The sequence below is a fragment of the Rhinopithecus bieti genome, unplaced genomic scaffold (genome assembly GCF_001698545.2).
Source record: "Rhinopithecus bieti isolate Rb0 unplaced genomic scaffold, ASM169854v2 scaffold_50799, whole genome shotgun sequence".
Taxonomy (NCBI): Eukaryota; Metazoa; Chordata; class Mammalia; order Primates; family Cercopithecidae; genus Rhinopithecus; species Rhinopithecus bieti.
In genome coordinates this window covers 341,877-362,448 of record NW_016819917.1, presented here as the reverse complement: position 1 = coordinate 362,448, position 20,572 = coordinate 341,877, and the positions used below count along the sequence as shown (strand labels likewise).

Genomic DNA, 20,572 nt, shown 5'->3' with positions numbered 1-20,572 from the left:
AGAAAGAAAGAAAGAAAGAAAGAAAGAAAGAAAGAAAGAAAGAAAGAAAGACAAAATACACGCTGGAAAAAGTGGCTCCCGTCTGTTGGCCAGGGTGTTCTCAAACTCCTGACCTTGAGTGACCTACCTGTCTTTGCCTCTCAAAGTGCTGGGATTACAAGCATGGGCCATGGCCCCCAGCACAATCCTCTTAACATAAACGGTTTAATAGCAATTAATGCTTGAACTCAATGTTAAGTCAAACTCAGGTCAAGGCTGATTTGACCCTAATGTCAATTAATGTTTGATGATTTGCTGTACTCATTGCATTTGAAACAACTGTCTCCCAAAGGAATTGTCTGATGTTCTGCAAGGAGTGACCTCAGACTGAAGACCTTGCCACACTGACGACATTTGTAAGATTTCTGTCCAGTATGGATTCTCTGATGCCTAATGAGGTGTGAACATGAAGTAAAGGCTTTGCCACACTCATCACACTTGTGAGCTTTCTCTCCTGTATGAATTCTCCTGTTTTGCGTAGGATAAAACTGAAGACCCTGCCACAATCATGACATTTGTAAGGTTTCACTCCAGCATGAGTTCACCAATGAAATGCAAAGCACGAATGATGTCTGAAAAATCTGCCACATTTATTACACTTGTAAGATCTCTCTTCGTTGTGGATTCTCCAATGACTTGCAATGATTGTAGCATTACTGAAAACTTTGTGACAATCGTTACATTAGTCAAGTTTCCCTGTCTCATGGATTGCTTGATGGTAAGTGTTGACTGCCCACTAAAGGCTTTGCCACACTCATTGCACTTGTAAAGTTTCTCTCCAGAGTGAATTCTAGTATTGTTTGTCAGGTGTGAATCATTCCCGAAAGCCTTGTCACAAACCTTATATTTGTATGTTTTTTCTCCAGTATAAATTCTCCTACGTATTTGAAGCTGGATTTGCAACTGAACTTTGTCACATTGTTCACGTTTGTAAGATTCCTCTGCAATATGAAGTCTGTGATGACTTGCAAGGTGTGATTATTGATTAAAAACCATGACACATTCATTACACTTAGAAGGTTTCTCTCCAGTGTGAATTACAAGGTGTGAATTTTGACCTTTTGAATTACAAGGTGTGAATTTTGACCCAAGGTCTTGCCACACTCATTACACTTCTAAGGTTTCTCTCCAGTGTGAATTCTAGTATGTTTTGCCAGGTATGAATTATATGCAAAACTTTGTCACAAACTTTATATCTGTATGGTTTCTCTTCAGTGTGAATTTTCTTATGTGTTTCAAGGTTTGATTTATGACTGAACACGTTGTCACATTCCTCCCATTTGTAAGGTTTCTCTCTAGTATGAAATCTATGATGATGTGCAAGGGTTGCTTTTTGATTAAAAACCTTGAAACATTCATTACGCTTGTAAGGTTTCTCTCCAGTATGAATGGCCCTGTGATTTACAAGGCTTGAATGGTGATGGAAGGTGTTGCCACACTCATTACACTATTCAGATTTCTTTGCACTATGAAGTCTATGATGGTATATAAGGGATGACATCTGACTGAAGGTCTTGCCACACTCATTACACTTGTAAGGTTTCTCTCCAGTATGAAGCCTACGATGGATTATAAGGGATGATGTCTGACGGAAGGTCTTGCCACACTCATTACACTTGTAAGGTTTCTCTCCAGTGTGAACTCTCTGATGTTGTGCCAGGTGTGAATCCCTCTGGAAAGCCTTGCCACAAACCTTACATTTGTAAGGTTTCTCTCCAGTATGAATCCTCCTATGTCTTTCCAGGTTTGATTTGCGACTGAAAACTTTGTCACATTCTTCACATTTGTATGGTTTCTCTCCACTATGAATCCTCCTATGTCTTTCAAGGTGTGATCTGCGACTGAAAACTTTGTCACACTCTTCACATTTGTAAGGTTTCTCTCCAGTATGAAGTCTACGATGGCGTGCAAGGGTTGATAGTCGATTAAAAACCTTGCCACATTCATTACATGTGTAAGGTTTCTCTCCAGTGTGAAGTATAGTATGCTTTGCCAGGTATGAATTATACACGAAAGCCTCATCACAAACCTTACATTTGTATGGTTTCTCTCCAGTATGAATCCTTTTGTGTCTTTCAAGGTGTGATTTGCGACTGAAAACTTTGTCACATTCTTCACATTCATAAGGTTTCTCTCCAGTATGAAGTGCTTTGTGAATGAAGAGGGATGAATTGTGACCAAAGGTCTTGCCACACTCATTACACTTGTAAGGTTTCTCACCAGTGTGACACCTACGATGGCATGCAAGGTATCGCTTCTGATTAAAGACCTTGCCACATACATCACATTGACATTGTTTCTCTTCTAAGTGAATTATCTGGTGTTTTTTTAAGAGTGAGCTACAATTAAAGGATTTGAAACTCTCCATACATTCGAAAGATTTTTCTCTCATATGTACTTCCCATTTTTGTGTGGGTAATGAAGAATGGAGGGAATTATTTCCATACTTACTAGAAATAAGGGTTTTGGGCCTATCAGAAATTATTTGGGATGTTGAAACCAAGGAAGCATTGTTGATAGATTTCTCAACTTGATTACCAATTTTCCCTTCAGACTGAAATATGTGCAGTTCAGGCAGATGTGAATGAAAGCTTGATCCAAGCTGATCTTTAATAGCCTTGTTTACAGAATGCCTTTGATCACATCGGTCTGTATTACCAGTCAACTCTTCGATTTCCATCATGGGTGCTGCATGGCCATTTGTTTCATCTTCTTTCCACTGAAAGTCGAAGTCATGAATGTCTTTCTCAGTCTCATGGAGGCAAAATTCTCCAGTGTGATGACTTGCTTGTCTTTGCAATGTCCCTGTGTGGATCACTTCTGTATTGTCTTTCCCTGTTGATGACGTCTTCAACATGCATTTGGAAGAGATATCTACAAAATTTAAACACCAATAGGTTTCCAATTAAGTACGGATGGTATATAATACTGAAATGTGTAAATATCACAGAAAAAAACAATACTTATTTTCAACTTCCCAAATATGAGCTTCAAAGTTTAGGAACACAAAAGGAGTAAGATTCTTTAATAAATAAAGGGCGATTACACGTGCTTCAAATCATTTCTATGGAAGCCTATTCCCAATATTATGACAAAACACTGACAGGACACAAACATGTATAAGTCTAAAGTAAGGAGTGTTTTTCCACGGTGATCCTACAGTGTATCACACTTATCACTACCACATCAGAGAAAAATGTATATCCTTCATATTTACAGCATATTTAGTGTATACAAATAAATGCTAAATAACCACACAATATACTATATTGGTAAATAATCCACCTCAGGCTACTGTAAGAATAACTAAAATTAGTGGAAATTCTGTATTGTCAAATAATCATAGCACTGACAAGATAAGATTACAAAAATTAGCTAGGTGTGGTGGCCAGCGCCTGTACTCCCAGCTACTCCAGAGGCTGAGTCACAAGAATTGCATTAAGCTAAAAGGCAAAGGTTGCAGTTAGCTAACACTGCACCACTCCACTCCAGCCTGGGTGACAAAATGAGACTCCATCTCAAAAAAAGGGCATGGCATGATGGCTTGCGACTGTAATCCCAGTACTTCCGGAGGCCGAGGCAAATGGATCACCTCAGGTCAGGAGTTCAACCAGCCTGGCCAATGTGGCAAAACCCCATCTCTACTAAACATACAAAAAGTAACCGGGCATGGTCACGGGCGCCTGTAATCCCAGCTACTTGGGAGGCTGAGGCAGGATAATCGCTAAAACTTGGGAGGCAAAGATTGTGGTGAGTTGAGATCGTGCCACTTTACTTTACCCTGGGTGACAGAGTAAGACTCCATCTCAAAAAAAAAAAAAAAAAAGAAAATGTTAATACCATATTTTTCTGAATAACTGTTACGAAATCACCTATATCCATGTGGAACAGGCATATAGTGACTTTAATTTTTAATATTGTTGTTTTTTTGAGATAGAGTCTGGCTCTGTCACCCAGGCTGGAATGCAATGGCATGATCTTGGCTCACTGCAACCTCTGCCTCCCAGGCTCACACAAGTTTCCTGCTTTAGGTCCTGAGCATCTGGGATTACAGGCATCTGCCACCATGCCCGGCTAATTTTTGTATTTTTAGTAGAAATCGGGTTTCACCTTGTTGGCCAGGCTGGTCTCGATCTCCTGACCTCAGGTGATCCACACGACTTGGCCTCCCAAAGTCCTGGGATTACAGGTGTGAGCCACTGCACCCTGTGGCACTTTGTGACATTAATGGGGGAGTGTGCCAGTTATATTGCATACCACATACTGAAAATTCAAATGTGAAGTCATAAAAATCAATTAATCAAATATTGCAACCCAGGATAAAACAAGCAAGAAAATAATAAGTAGATTTATACAGACTGAAGAATTCTAAACAATTCCCTCTTAAGAAAAAAGCCAAAACTTGTACTTACCACCAGTACACAACATAAGACCTGAAATACATGTTAAGATCACCTTCTGATATATGAGGTCAAGAAAACACACAGCATTATCAGGAATAAGAATTGGCTAACGGCTGGGTGCAGTGTCACATGCCTGTAATCCCAGCATTTTGGTCGGCTGAAGTGGGTGAATCGTGAGTTCAGGAGTTCAAGACCAGCCCGGACAACATGGCTACACACCATCTCTACTAAAACTACAAAAAAATCAGCTGGGCATGGTGGAAGATGCCTGTAATCCCAGCTACTGGGGAATCTGAGGCAGAAAACATTTGAACCCAGGAGGCAGAGGTTGCAGTGAGGCAAGATCACGCCCCTGCACTCCAGCGTCAGTGACAGAACGAGACTTTGTCTCAAAAAAATAAAATAAGACAAATAACTACTTCTCAAATAAGCTTTGGTAGATTTGGTATTCTCTAAGAGGATGTTCCTGCAGGTGCAGACTTTGAGAGGATTTAGTCATGGGTGTTGACTACTCGTGAATAGGACCAGTGCATTTATAAAGAGACAGTAAAGAGCTCATTTCCTGTTCCTCTTTCCACCATGTCAGGACACGGCAGGATGATGGCTGGGCTAAACCATGAAGAAGGCTCTCACCAGGAACTAATGTGGCTGGCACTTTGCTCTTGGACTTCCCACTTTGCAAATTCATGAGAAATAAATGTCTGTGTCTGAAGCCTCCCAGTTTAAGCTATTTCCTTGTTTGTTTTTGAGATGGAGTCATGGTTTATCACCCAGGCTGGCGTATACTGGCAGGATTATCCTACCTCAAGTGATTCTCCCTTCTCAGTCCAGAGTCTCGTTGTGTTGCCAAGTCTGGAGTTCAGTGGCATGATCTTGGTTCACTGCAACCTCCACCTCGCAGGTTCAAGGGATTCTCCTGCCTCAACCTCCCAATTAGCTGGGATCATGGGTGCACGCCACCATGCACAGCTAATTTTTGTATTTTTAGTAGAGACGGGGTTTCACCATGTTGGCCAGGCTTGCCTCAAACTCCTGACAAGTGATCAACCTGTCGCGGCCTCCCAAAGTGCTGGGATTAGAGGGGTGAGCCACCACGGCCGGCCAGTCTAATCTATTTCTAACAGGACAGTGAAATGACAGAGACAGGAAAAAAAGCATCTCATCATTAACATCACTGAAAGCTGACAAATCTTATTAAACTAAGGAAGTTAAGAGTCTGTACTGCAGCCGGGCGCGGTGGCTCAAGCCTGTAATCCCAGCACTTTGGGAGGCTGAGACGGGTGGATCACGAGGTCAGGAGATCGAGACCATCCTGGCTAACACAGTGAAACCCCGTCTCTACTAAAAAATACAAAAAACTAGCCGGGCGAGGTGGCGGGCGCCTGTAGTCCCAGCTACTTGGGAGGCTGAGGCAGGAGAATGGCGGGAACCCAGGAAGTGGAGCTTGCAGTGAGCTGAGATCCGGCCACTGCACTCCAGCCCGGGCGACAGAGCGAGACTCCGTCTCAGAAAAAAAAAAAGAAAAAAAAAAGAGTCTGTACTGTAAAACTTGCAATACTTGAAGCCATCTACTAGCACTAACATGTTTTAAAAACCTTGAGACAGACCAGGTGCGGTGGCTTGTGTGAGTAATCCAGCATTTTGGGAGGCTGAGATGGGAGGATCACCAGTCCAGGAAATTGAGGCCATCCTGGCTGACAAGCTGAAACTCCAACTCTATTTAAAAAAATACCAAAAAATTAGCCCAGCGTGTTAGCACTCACCTGTAGTCCCAGCTACTTGGAAGGCTGAGGCAGGACAATTGCTTGAACCTAGGAAGTGGAGGTTGCAGTGAGCCTAGATCACACCACTGCACTTTAGCCTGGGTGACAGACCGAAACTCTGTCCCAGAGAGAAAAAAAAGAGAAATGAAAGAAGGCTAAAGAGTAACTCCAACCCACAAGCATATAAAAAGTTCTCCAGACTGGGTGTCATGGCTCATGTCTATAATCCCAGCACTTTGGGAGGCTGAAGTGGGCGGATCACCAGCTCAGGAGATCGAGGCCATCCCGGCCAACCAACATGGTGAAACCCCATCTCTACTAAAAATACAAAAATTAGCTGGGTATAGTGGTGCACGCCTGTAGTCACAGCTACTCAGGAGGCTGAGGAAGGAGAATTGCTTCAACCCGGACGGCGGAGGTTACAGTCAGTCAAGATCACACCACTGCACTCCAGCTGGGGTGACAGAGTAAGACTCTGTCTCAAAAAATTAAATAAATAGCTGGGCACGGTGGCTCAAGCCTGTAATCCCAGCACTTTGGGAGGCCAAGACAGGCGGATCACGAGGTCAGGAGATCGAGACCATCCTGGCTAACACGGTGAAACCCCGTCTCTACTAAAATACAAAAAACTAGCCGGGCGAGGTGGCGGGCGCCTGTAGTCCCAGCTACTCGGGAGGCTGAGACAGGAGAATGGCGTAAACCCGGGAGGCGGAGCTTGCAGTGAGCTGAGATCTGGCCACTGCACTCCAGCCTGGGCGACAGAGAGAGACTCCATCTCAAAAAATAAAATAAAATAAAATAAATATATAAAGTTATCCAGTGAAGGTAAATAAAAAAAACACATAGTCCAGGCATGGTCTTTCATTCCTGTAATCCCAGCACTTTGGGAGGACGAGCCAGGCGAATCACCTGAGGTCGGGAGTTCGAGATCAGCCTGGCCAACAAGGAGAAACCCTGTCTCTACTAAAAATACAAAATTAGGTGGGTGTGGTGGTGCATGCCTGTAATCCCAGTGACTCGGGAGGCTGAGGCAGGAGAATCGGTTGTATCCAAGAGGCAGAGGTTGCGGTAAGCTGAGATCACAGCATTGTACTTCAGCCTGGGTGACAACAACAAAACTCTGTCTCATAAAAATACATAATTAATAAAAGGACAGATACAGAAACTGGCATACATATACCTTTGCTTCATAACTAAACTTTTCATATTTTTTAAAATAAAAGGCATGAAAAACACTGTACATATATGTTAACGGAAATGCAACATACACAGAAATAATTCTGACATAAATTTAAAAGTTCTAGTGGAGAAGTAGTTTTGCAGGTTATGGATTTTTTTTTTTCTGTCTCCCAGGCTGGAGTGTAATGGCACGATATCAGCTCACCGCAACCTCCACCTTCCAGATTCAAGCGACTCTCCTGCCTTAGCCTCCTGAGTAGCTGGGATTACAGCCACCCACCACTGTATCTGGCTGATTTTTATAATTTTAGTAGAGACAGAGTTTTGACATGTCAGCCAGGCTGGTTTTGAACTACTGACTTCAGGCGATCTGCCCCCCTCGGCCTCCCAAAGTGCTGGGATTACAGGTGTGAGCCACTGCACATGTTCAGGTTATGGAAATTTTAAGTTTCATTATTATGTTATAACTTTAAGATGTTTAACATACCTGCAACAATAACCTGCCCAAATATCTATACAACGCACTTCACTTCTGCATACTGAAAGGAATGGACACGGGTTGTTACATGTTTACTAAGAACTAAAGGACAAAACTATTTAAAATAATAACAATGGTTAGGCATGGCAGCTCATGCCTATAATTCCAGTGCTTTGGGAATCCCAGGTGGGTGGATCACTTGAGATCAGGAGTTTGAGACCAGCCTGACCAACATGGTGAATCCCTGTCTCTACTAAAAACACAAAAATTAGCTGGGCATGGTGGTGAGCACCTGCAGTTCCAGCTACTCAGGAATCTGGGGAACAAGAATCCTTTGAGCCCAGGAGGCAGAGGCTGCAGTTAGCCAAGATCATACCACTGCACTGTAGCCTGGGCAACACAGTCAGACTCTGTCATAAAAAAAGAAAGAAAAGAAAGAAAGTAAAAGCAGAGAGATAAGCAGGCACAAAGAAAGTGTAGGGAAAAGAAAGATCAGCTTGTTACTGTGTCTATGTAGAAAAGGAAGACATAAGAAACTCCATTTTAATCTATATTAAGAAAAACTGTTTTGCTTTGAGATGCTGTTAACCTGCAACTTTAGCCCCAACCCTGTGCTCACAGAAATATGTGCTGTATTGAATCAAGGTTTACGGGATTTAGGGCTGTGCAGGATGTGCCTTGTTAACAATATGTTTGCAGGCAGTATGCTTGATCAAAGTCACCGCCATTCTCCATTCTCAATAAACAAGGGACACAATGCACTGCGGAAAGCCCAAGCGACCTCTGCCCAAGGAAGCCTGGGTATTGTCCAAGGTTTCCCCCCACTGAGACAGCCTGAGACATGGCCTCATGGGAATGGAAAGACCTTACCATCCCCCAGCCTGACACCCGTAAAGGGTCTGTGCTGAGGAGGAGGAGTGAAAGAGGGAGGCCTCTTTGCAGCTGAGATAAGAGGAAGGCTTCTGTCTCCTGTCAGTCCCTGGGAATGGAATGTCTCGGTGTAAAGCAGACCATTCCCATTCCTTCTATTCTGAGATAGGAGAAAAGCATGGCTGGAGGCAAGATATGCTGGCAGAAATACTGCTCTGTTACTCTTTGCTACGTTGAGAATGTTTGTGTACAGTGAAACATAAATCTAGCCTATGTGCACATCCAGGCAAAATACCTTTCCTTGAACTTATTCATGATACAGATTCCTTTGCTCATGTTTCCCGCTGACCTTCTCTCTACATGTTGCCCTGCTACACGCCCCTCACTAAGATAGTAAAAATAATGATCAATAAATACTGAAGGAACTCATAGATCGGTGCCGGTGCAGGTCCTCACATGCTGAGTGTGCCGGTCCCCTGGGCCCGCTGTTCTTTCTCTATACTTTGTCTCTGGGTCTTATTTCTTTACTCAGTCTCTCGTCCCACCTGACGAGAAATACCCACAGGTGTGAAGGGGCTGGCCTCCTTCAGAAAGATGTCCATTCAGGGATGTCAGGACTTAAACTTTCCTTTTCCCACAGAATTCTCCCACTTGCAGAGTTTCCCCACACACTATTGGAAGGTGGAGCTTCCACTCTGCCCATCTGAGCTCTTACCTGCCTTTACACCTGTAATACATTCCCACCCAGCTGGATTTTTTTTTACTATTTTCACTTCACTCTCCATGGTCCAGGGCTCTTTCCCTTGCTCCAACATGGAGACAGCAGGTCAGAAAGAGACTCCTGCTTATAAAAAGAAAGGACCATGACATGCTGGAGCTTTTCTAGAGTCCCAGCCCTATGTTTCAGTAGGAAAGAAGACATTACAGATGGATGTAGGAAAATATTTCACAAATTCCTCCACTGACTGCCTCCTTCTGAATGCTGAGGGAGCCTTGTAATATGTAATACGTGGACATCGAGCTCTCTTCCAAGAACTACTGAACTGAAAGCACAGGAGAAGCAAACAGGGAACTGGGTATCTTTAAAGTCGGCCATAAGGTTTTGTTTTTGTTTTCTGAGACAGAGTCGTGCTCTGTCATCCAGGCTGGAGTGCAGTGGTGTGATCTCGGCTCACTGCAACCTTGGCCTCCTGGGTTCAGGTGATTCCCTTTCCTCAGCCTTTCTAGGAGCTGGGATTACAGGCATGCACCAAAACATCTGGCTAATTTTTGTATTTTTGGTAGAGATTGGGTTTCTCCAAGTTGGCCAGGCTGGTCTCAAACTCCTTACCCATAGTGATCCACATGCCTTGGCCTCCCAAAGTGCTGGGATGACAGGCGTGAGCCACGACGACCAGCCTGCCGTAAGCTTTTATGCCTACTTTACTTCTGGAACCCCCACTGAGCTATCATGAAGAATGCAGAACGTCTAAACAAACGGGACAGTGAAAGTCCAGATGCTACATCACGAAGCTTTTCATTCCAAAATCAATACGGCTTCTATTTTAGTCAAGGAACAATGGGAATCCCAAAAGGCAACAAGAGAAAATGCAAAGATACACAAGGGCACATCCCCAGGAGGGAAGTTCTCCTCACCCAGGGAGACCAGGTTCCTGTAATTCTCCAGCATCACGTCTCTGTACAGAGTCCTCTGAACAGGGTCCAGGCATTTCCACTCCTCCTGAGAGAATTCTATGGCCACATCACTGAATGTCAACAGACTCTGAAATGAAAACACATTTTAAGCAAATGGCTATGGGAGGAGTTCTTATCTTTACAGAAAATGAGAAGAGGAGAGAGGGAAAAGCAGGGATTTAATTGTAGAGAATGTTCTGACAAATCCAAGTGAGGGATTTCTTACCACATGACGTCTCCCCAGATGTGTTTTATTACACTTTGAGTATAATCAAGACACACTTTCAGTATAAATTTCTTATGTTTGTGAAAAATACAAGAAATAAATAAAAAATCCATGTTGGGTTCCTGTTATAAAAATGTTTGGAACTTTTATTGACACACCAAGTGACATTCACTATCTAGATGAGAGAGAGCACGACTGATGTCTTAAAAGATGACAACGTCCACAGTAAAAGATAGGCTGGGCACAGTGACACATGCCTGAAATCCCAGCTACGCAGGAGGCTGAGGTAGGAACATCACTTGATCCCGGAAGGCAGAGGTTGCAGTGATCCCAGATCGTGTCACTGCACTCCAGCCTGGACAACAGAAACTCCATCTCAACCAAAGAAAAAATTAGCTGGGCATGGTGGGAGGCACCTGTGGTCCCAGCTACTTGGAAGGCTAAGGAGGGAGGATGGCTTGACCCTGAGGGTGGAGGTTGCAGTGAGCTACGATCCCGCCAGGGCACTCAAGGCTGGGCAACAAAGTGAGACCCCGTCTCAAAAAAAAATAAAGTACATGAAAACAAAATTACTCAAAGTACAAAAATCAATTGTGTATATACATGTTCACAATATAATAAAACCTACAGAGACTCACAAAAAAAACTAGATGTTAATACAAAAGGTTATCATTTGTCCCAGATTTTCAAAATATAAAAGATTTTTGAAATATATGCATATGTGTGTATACATGTATTTGTATGTTTATGTGTGTGCACGTGTGTCGGAATGTGTATGTACATATATAAAGTTTTTAAAAATATGAAAAGTAGCAAGTTTTGTTTAACTGAAGAGGAATCTCATCTTGCTGGAAAATGATACTCTGGCAGCTGCGGGCAGGGGGGAATCTTGTCATAGCTAAGAAAACAGGAAATGCCCCATCCTAGAGGAAGCAATCACCTTTCAACTGCCTGACCTGGAGGAATCTTCAGATAGCTGTAGTAATGCAGGTGTGTGCAGAGGCCGCCACTATGGCACTCCTTACACTGGGAAAAATCGCAAAGGGCCCACATGTTGTCATTCAGCCAATTTCCAATGCAGATGCCAAAGAGCAAGCTAGCCATGTTCACCAACATGACAACAATGCAAATTCACAACCAGCAGGATCAAATATCAAAGTAAAACATTTACTAAAACACAAAGAAGAAAACAACAGACACTGGGGTCTACTTGAGGGCAGAGAGTGGGAGGAAGGTGAGGAGCAGAAAAAATAACTATTATGGGCTGGGCACAGTGTCTCACACCTGTAATCCCAGCACTTTAAGAGGTCAAGGCAGGTGAATAACAAGGGCAGGAGTTCAAGACCAGCGTGGCCAAGATAATGAAACCCCTTCGCTATTAAAAATAAAAAAAATAGCTAGACATGGTGTTGGTTGCCTGTAGTCTCAGCTACTCAAGAGGCTGAGGCAGGAAAATGCTTGAACCCGGGAGGCAGAAGTTGCAGTGAGCTGAGATCATGCCACTTCACTGTAACCTAAATGACAGAGCGAGACTCTGTCTCAAAAAAGGAAAAAACTTCTTTTAAGTGACTACAGAATTTTTTCTAAAGCCTCATAGTGATGCACAAATACATGTGAATGAGACTTGCTCTGACATCTGACACAGAACTGACAGTAGCGGCTCCCCAGTGAGGCTGGAAGGAGGGTGGAGGACGTGACAGGGAAAGGAGATGCTCTGTGGCCAAGGGCCTAAGCTGCAGCTTTTCTTGGAGTGTTATCACTAAACAAATATATACATCATGTGATGTTTAAATATAACAATATATATTTAACAATAATTGGTAGGACTGGGCATGGTGGCTCGTGTCTGCAATCCCAGCATGCTGTGAGGCAGATCACCCGAGGTCAAGAATTCAAGACCAGCATGGCCAAAATGCTGAAACACCGCCTCTTCTAAAAATACAAAAAAATTAGCCGCAGGGGATGGCATGTGACTATAATCCCAGCTACTTGAAAGGCTAAAACAGGAGAATCACTGGAACTTGTGAGGCAGAAGTTGCAGTGATCTGAAATTGTGCTACTATACTCCAGCCTGGGAACCAAGGATTTGTCTCAAAAAGAAAAAAGAAACAGCTGGACAAGGTGGCTCACACCTGTAATTTCAACACTTTGGGAGGCTGAGGTGGGCAGATCACGAGGTTATGAAATGGAAACCATCCTGGCTAAAAAGGTGAAACCCCGTCGCTACTGAAAATATCAAAAAATTATCCAGGCATGGTGGCACTCGCCTGCAGTCCCAGCTACTCGGGAGCCTGAGGCAGGAGAATCACTTGAACCACGAAGGCAGAGGTTGCAGTGAACCGACATCACACCACTGCACTCCAGCCTGGGCTGCAGAGCAAGATTCCGCTCCAAAAATAAAAATTAGGCCAGGCGCGGTGGCTCAAGCCTGTAATCCCAGCACTTTGGGAGGCCGAGATGGGCGGATCACGAGGTCAGGAGATCGAGACCATCCTGGCTAACACAGTGAAACCCCGTCTCTACCAAAAAATACAAAACTAGCCGGGCGAGGTGGCGGGCGCCTGCAGTCCCAGCTACTCGGGAGGCTGAGGCAGGAGAATGGCATAAACCCAGGAGGCGGAGCTTGCCGTGAGCTGAGATCCCGCCACTGCACTCCAGCCTGGGCGGCAGAGCGAGACTCTGTCTCAAAAAAAATAAAAAATAAAAATAAATAAAAATTAAAATTAACCAGGCATGGGGGCACCTGTGGTCCCAGCGACCTAAGAGGCAGAGGTTGAGGGATGGCTTGAGCCTGAGGGTGGAGGTTGCAGTGAGCTAAGATCATGCCACTGCACTCTGGCCTGGGCAACAGACAGAGACCTTGTCTCAAAATAAAATAAATATATGAAAACAGCGTTACTCAAAGTATGAAAATCTATTTTGTATATGTATGTCCAAAACAATAATAAAACCTACATAGACTCACAAGAAATTAGATGTTAATAAAAAGGGTTGTGGTTTTCTCCAGATTTTCAAAATATGTATGTATGTGTGTATACATGTATGTATATGTACTGATGTATGTGTATTTCTGTGTATGTATATATATACATTTATAAAGGTTTTAAAAATATAAAATTAGCAAGATTTGTTTAACTGAAGAGGAATCTCACCTTGATGGAAAGGATACTTTGGCAGTGGGAGGAAGGAGAGGAGCAGAAGAAATAACTATTGGGCCTGGGCACAGTGGCTCACACCTGTAATCCCAGCACTTTGGGAGGCTGAGGCGGGTGGATCACCTGACGACAGGAGTTCAAGACCAGCCTGGCCAACATGGTGAAACTCTGTCTCTACTAAAAATACAAAAATTAGCCGGCATGGTGGCTGGCACCTGTAAATCCGGCTACTCGAGAGACTGAGGCAGGAGACTCGCTTGAACCCAGGAGGCAGAGGTCGCAGCGAGTTGAGATCATGGATTATACTCCAGCCTGGGCAACAAGAGCAAAACTCAGTCTCAAAATAAATAAATAAATAAAAAATAACAGCCGGGCGTGGTGGCTCACACCTGTAATCCCGGCACTTTGGGAGGTTGAGATGGGTGGATCATGAGGTCAGGCGTTCAATACTAACCTGGCCAAGATGGTGAAACCCCGTCTCTACTAAAAATACAAAAAAATTAGCTGGGCATGGTGGCGGGCGCCTGCAATCTCAGCTATTCAGGAGGCTGAGGCAGAGAATTGCTTGAACCCAAGAGGTGGAGGTTGTAGTGAGCTGAGATCACACCACTGCACTTCAGCCTGGGTGACAGAGTGAGACTCCATCTCAAAAGATAAAATAAAATAAAATTAAATTAAAATAAAATAAAATAAAAATAACTATTGGGTATTGGGCTTGATATTGGAGTGATGAAATAATTGGTACAACAAAACCCGATGACGTGACTTTACCTCTGTAACAAGCCTTCACATGTAGCCCCAAACATAAAGTAAAAAAAAAAATTTTTTTTTAAATTTACAACAGAATTCTTTTTTCTTTCTTTCTTCTTTTTTTTGAGACAGAGTCTTGCTCTGTCACCCAGGCTGGAGCTCAGTGGCAAGATCTTGGCTCACTACAAGCTCCACCTCCCAGCTTCACGCCATTCTCCAGCCTCAGCCTCCCAAGTAGCTGGGACTACAGGTGCCCGCCAACATGCCCGGCTAATTTTTTGTATTTTTTAGTAGTGTTTCATCATATTAGCCAGGATGGTCCCAATCTCCTGACCTCATGATCCGCTGGCCTTGGCCTCCCAAAGTGCTGGGATTACAGGCGTGAGTCACCACGCCTGGCCCAGAATTTTTTTTAAAGTCTCATAACGATGCAGAAATACACGTGTATGAGACTTGCTCTGACACATGGCACAGAACTGACAGTAGCGGCTCCCCAGTGAGGTTGGAAAGAGGGTGGAGGACGTGACAGGGAAAGGAGATGCTTTATGGCCAAGGGCCTAAGCTGAAGCTTTGCTTGGAGACTTACCACAAAACAAATATATACATCATGTGATGTTTAAATATAACAATTTATATGTAATAATAACTGGTGGGGCTGGGCACGGTGGCTTGTGCCTGTAATCCCAGCACTCTTGGGGGCTGAGACGGGCAGAGCACCTGAGGTTAGGAGTTGGAAGACAGCCTGACCAGCATGGTAAAATGCCGTTTCCACTAAAAGTACAAAAAAATTAGCCGGGCTTGGTGGCGCATGCCTATAATCCCAGCTACTAGGTGGGCTGACACAGGAGAATCGCTTCAACCTGGGAGGCAGAGGTTGCAATAAGTTGAGATCATGCCACCACACTCCAGCCTGGGCAACAAAGCAAGACTCCATTTCAGAATATGATAATAATAATAATAGGTGGAATGAGAATATGGCTTTATCCTCTAGGATAAAAAAGAAATACTACTCTCATATTTGAGAAAAATTGTAAACATTTTGACCAAAAACACTTGTTTCACAAGCCTCTCCACAGTAACACCACCGTCTTCATGAGCTTAATGTGCTAAGAATAGTTTAATGACTCTCCTCCTATTATTTACACTGATTTCATATTCTTACAATAATGAAGGAATAGGCCCGGCACGGTGGCTCACACTTGTAATCCCAGCACTTTAAGAGACCAGTGTGGGCAGATCACCTGAGGTCGGGAGCTTGAGACCAGCCTGACCAATATGGAGAAACCATGTCTCTACTAAAAATACAAAATTAGCTGGGCGTGATGACACATGCTTTTAATCCCAGCTGCTTCGGAGGCTGAGGCAGGAGAATCACTTGAACCCAGGAGGCGGAGGTTGCAGTGACCTGAGATGGTGCCATTGCACGCCAGCCTCGCCAACAAGAACAAAATACTGCCTCAAGTAGTAGTAATAATAATAATAATAATAATAAAGGAATCATTCATGTATTATTCATGTCTATGTATGAACTTTCCATTCTAATTAGTAAGATTTTTGGAGTCAGGAACACAGTAACTCACTCAATTACCTAAATATGTGGTACAAAATCAGGGAGTAAAGATTTTCCTTTATTGGTCTCCTTTTCTAGAATTTACCACGTACTTTGTGCTCATTAATACGTGACTTCCATTGGCAGCTGCTCTAATCCTGGTCCACAGAGAGCTGACAGTGCATCCAGATGTGGCCCCTGAACAATCCCTGCTGCCCAACAGCACTCACACCACGGGACCCTCACCCCATCTCCATCCATGTCTGGCGTGAGCCCTTCCCAGGCCCATGCCCTGTGCCACCTCTTCCCAAGTTCATGTCACTGGGTCACGAGAGATGGAATCTAAGCAAGATGAGAGGGACTGAGGGAAGGCATGGGTGAGTGTGAGCAAACCTGACAGGCAGGACGCTTCAGACTCAGAGAAGATTCCCAACTCCAAGGCCCAGCGTTTCTGAAAGGAAGGAGACAGAACAATCCACCAAGAATATCATCTCACCTGAGGAGGAGCCATCCCTGACTCCTTTGCTTTCCTCTTCCTCTTCCAGGTTTCTTCCTCATGTACCAAGAGTCTTTAGAAGTCAATCCTGAATGTTAAAAATATGCTGTTTATTGCTCAGAATCAACACACCCCCTCCCTGTAACACAATGACACAAACAAAAGAGACCTCACCCTGAGGAAATACGGTCCCCTCTGCTGCCCACCGCACCAGGAACAAAAAATTCCTACAGGAAAACTCCCGCTCCCCTCCTGGAGAAGCCCACACACACATTTCAGCAGTGGGGAGATGGGCTGGGATGAGCTCCCCTTCAGGAAAACTCTACCAGAAATACAAAAACTTAGCCAGGTATGGTGGTGCACGTCCGTGTGTCTGTGGTCCCAGCTACTTAGGAAGCTGAGGTGGAAGGATCACTTGAGCCCAGCAGCTTGAGACCAGCTTGGCCAACATGGCGAAACCCTGTCTCTACTAAAAATATAAAAACTTGGCCAGGTGCGGTGGGTCATGCCTGTAATACTAGCACTCTGAAAGGCAGAGGTAGGTGGATTACTTGAGGTCAGGTGTTCGAGACCAGCCTGGCCAACATGGTGAAACCCTGTCTCTACTAAAAATACAAAAAGTAGCCGAGCTTCATGGGCATCTGTAATCCCAGCTACTCAGGAGGCTGAGGAAGGATAATTTCTTGAACCTGGAAGGTGGAGGCTGCAGTGACCTGATATCACACCACTGCACTCCTGCCTGGGTGACAGAGTAAGACTCAAAAATAAAATAAAATACAAATACAATAATTAGCAGGGTGTGGAGGCACACACCTATAATCTTAGCTACTTGGGAGGCTGAGGCAGAAGAATCAGTTGAACCCAGGAGACAGAGGTTGCAGTGAGCCAAGATCACAAGACTGCACTCACAGCCTGGAGGACAGAGTGAGACTCTGTTTGAAAAAAAAAAAAAAGTGCATTTCTGATGAGATTGACACAGAGATAAGAAAACCTCAGTAATGTGATACAGACTGACAGGCAGAGGGAACTTCAGATAGGGGTGGGAGGCCACGGGAGGCATCTCTGAACCTAGACCTGAAGGAGAAAGGGACAGTGCCATCTTCATTTAGAAACATAGAATAAAAGCGGAGACAATGACCTGAGACAGGAAGGATTTTGATATTTGAAAAAAGAGAAAAGCAAATGTGACTGGGGCAGAGGGAGTCAGGAGATGAGGGCAAGCTCCCAGGAGGAGGCTGGACACTGGCAGGGGCCCTGGGCACAGGGCTGTGGAGCCAAAGTGAAGAGCTGGACTTTTGTCCCGGGGAACATGGGAACCCGGTGGAGGGTTCCCTGCCAGGGACTGACACGACCTGCTTTAGACGTAGCTGTGATATCCTTGTACAGAGAAAGGCCCCGAAGATGGTCTCTGTTTCTGAGTCTACTGCTCTGTTTCTTCCATTTTTCTGACTTTTTTTTTTTTTTCATTTTTGGGTTACTGCATCCCATGGAAAATTCTATTTACAACTGGGCACTCCCCTCTCCCAGAGAAAAAGCCACACCCAGACACCGCCACTATTTTGCCAATCATTTCAGGGTCAGGATCACTCAGGTTGAGCTTTTCTGGTCTAGCCCTTCATCGCCAAGTTGCAGGGAGGCTCACTGGGGCTCAGAGTGGGAAACATTTTCAGCAAGTTACCCTGAGAAGGTCTGAGATGAGTGAGAAGGTGCCTGAATTCTTACATGGGGGCCTGGAAGGGCTAATGGGATGGGTTGGTCTTATTCCATCCTTAAAATTAGAGAAGCATCTTTCACCTACCTGGGTTAAAGAAAATTCTTTGGAAAGGTTCTGATGAAACTGACACCCAACACTGAATTCTTCCTTACAAGGAAATCTCAGTAACATTTATAAAATGCAGAAGTGTAAACACACAGCTATTGACCTTGGAAACAGGGAAACAGGGTCAGCTATGTCAGTTATGTCAGAACTAAGACATAAGCAAATTTTTCAATCAAGAATACATGGGTGGACAGCTGCGGTGGCTCACACCTGTAATCCCAGCACTTTGGGAGGTGGAGGTGGGTGGATCACCTGAGGTCAGGGGTTTGAGACCAACCTGGCCAACATGGTGAAATCCTGTCTCTACTAAAAATACAAAATTACCCGGGCTCCATCCTCACAACTTATTTAACCGCTTGTTGCTCCTTCTCCTGAATCTTTAGATCGTCCTCAATCTCCATAGATTTCTGCCTCTTCTCCCATCTCTGCGTGTCCTCTGTTCTCCCTGTTAAATTCGCTCTTCCCTGTTATAATCCCCTGTCCCCAATCTGGCACCCCAGATCCCCAGGTGTCCTCCCTGCTGTGGTTCTCTCTCTGTTCTCCTTGCCACCAGCACCACTCTGCTCTGTTTGCCCTGGCTCCAAATCCCTCCTCCTCTCTCTCTCTCACTCTGAGCCTCCCTCTTTGCTGCCCCTCACTACCTTGCTGTCTGTCCTTCATCTCTGCACATCTAGCTGTTCTCTACATGTTTGCAGTTGCTTTTCTCCTCCTGCTTTCTTATCTTTTTTTCACTTTTGCTGTCTCTTGGCAAATCCCTCACCTATCCTCTACTTTGCCATCTGTTATGGGTCTTCCTCATTCTTCTTGTCTCTGTCTCTGGTTTTCTACTGCTCTCTCAGTCCCTCTCTCTGTCTCCTGATCCCGTTGGCCCACACAATCACACGAGGGTTTGGAGGAAGACGCCGGCATCTCGGAGGAGCGCATTTTCCAAGAGCTGGATCTGGGCAGGAAAGAACACCCCGTATCACATGACAGGCACCAGGCACCTCTACAGTGCGGGCTCAGGGGAAGTGGTGACTGCGGAGGGAAGACCTGGGGAGCAGCAGGGCTCAGCACGAGTAGGAGGGAGGTGGGGGGCAACGACGCCTTCGGACAAGGGTGGGATCCGCAGGATCCCAGGACCAGACAGAGAACGCATCCTCCCTGGGGCTGGGGTCACGGTGCTGTGCTCCAGGAATTGACGAAGGTGAGGCTAGGAGACGCGCAGGGTGGGAATACACCTGTGGGGTGAGGACTTTAAAAAGCGCAGTGCGGAAGGAGTCAAAAAACGGTTTTGAGCAGGAAAACTACGCCATAGGAAGTGTATACGCTGCCCTGTAGCAGAAAGACCGAGGACGGGACCAGCCTCAGGACGACTTTAAACCTAAAAGGAAGGGACTTCCGGACTCCCAGGAGAACATCTCCATTTGCTCTGAGTGAAGGAAGAAAGACGAGAACTTCCAGGTCTACGGGGACCCCACATCCCATGTACAGAAGTCCCGGAGACCTGGGGAACGCAGACTTAATACAACACAGAGCAAAACTCACCGCCGCGGTGTGACCGTCACTCCACGGGATCCGCTTCCTGGTCTGCGCGAATCTGGGCGCGCAAGACAGAAACCAAGCCTGGGTGGAGCCAACGAGGAGGTGGGCGGGGCCTGGGTGAGGTGTGGGCGGGGTCCTGGGTGAGGTAGGGGAGGGGGCCAAGCGGAGAGAACTTGCCCTTTAGAACCGGTAGGGGGCGGGGCCGGAGCGGGACCTGTGAAGTCTCTCAGCCTCCTTCCAGCCCGTTTTCAGGGTTTTGGCGGCCAGAGCAGCCAGGAAGGCAGAAGGATGATTCAAAAGCCCTGGAATAGTCCGGAAGGAGGATGCAAACCAGAATGTAAAATGCAAAGGCCTGCCTGGGTGGAACGTACGATTTCATGCTGACCGTCCACCGGACAGAACAGAAATCCTCTCCCTTTCTATTCTTCATTCACTCGGGAGGGAGAGCCAACCAGTGCTCAGCTTCAGAGACTTCCCTAGGGCCACCGCCTGGGATGCAGGACGGAATGCGCAGACTAAGGAGGAGTGAGGTCACTACCTGCTGCTTAAACACAGCAGGGATGCGGGCGTGGGCGTGGGAGGCTGAGGTCCCAGCTACTCAGGAAGCAGTAGCGGGAGAATCGCTGAGCCTGGGGTCCTGGCCAGCC

General features: G+C 45.3%; 1 protein-coding gene across 3 annotated transcripts; it reads right to left on the bottom strand.

Moving 5' to 3' along the window:
- LOC108520066 (zinc finger protein 468) lies at positions 1–20,004 on the bottom strand. Of its 3 annotated transcripts, XM_017859341.1 has the most exons (5): positions 19,929–20,004; positions 16,583–16,670; positions 10,368–10,494; positions 6,206–6,323; positions 2,322–2,913 (listed from the first exon to the last, which is right to left on the bottom strand). In XM_017859341.1, the coding sequence occupies exons 2-5, from the start codon at positions 16,595–16,597 to the stop codon at positions 2,793–2,795; spliced, it is 381 nt and encodes a 126-aa protein (XP_017714830.1). In that variant the 5' UTR covers positions 16,598–16,670; positions 19,929–20,004; the 3' UTR covers positions 2,322–2,792. The 3 variants fall into 3 exon arrangements, with proteins under 3 accessions (XP_017714828.1, XP_017714829.1, XP_017714830.1); XM_017859339.1 differs by lacking the exon at positions 6,206–6,323 and having other exon boundaries at positions 1–2,913; XM_017859340.1 differs by lacking the exons at positions 6,206–6,323; positions 10,368–10,494; positions 16,583–16,670; positions 19,929–20,004 and adding an exon at positions 6,050–6,072 and having other exon boundaries at positions 1–2,913.
- Positions 20,005–20,572: the final 568 nt, after the last annotated feature.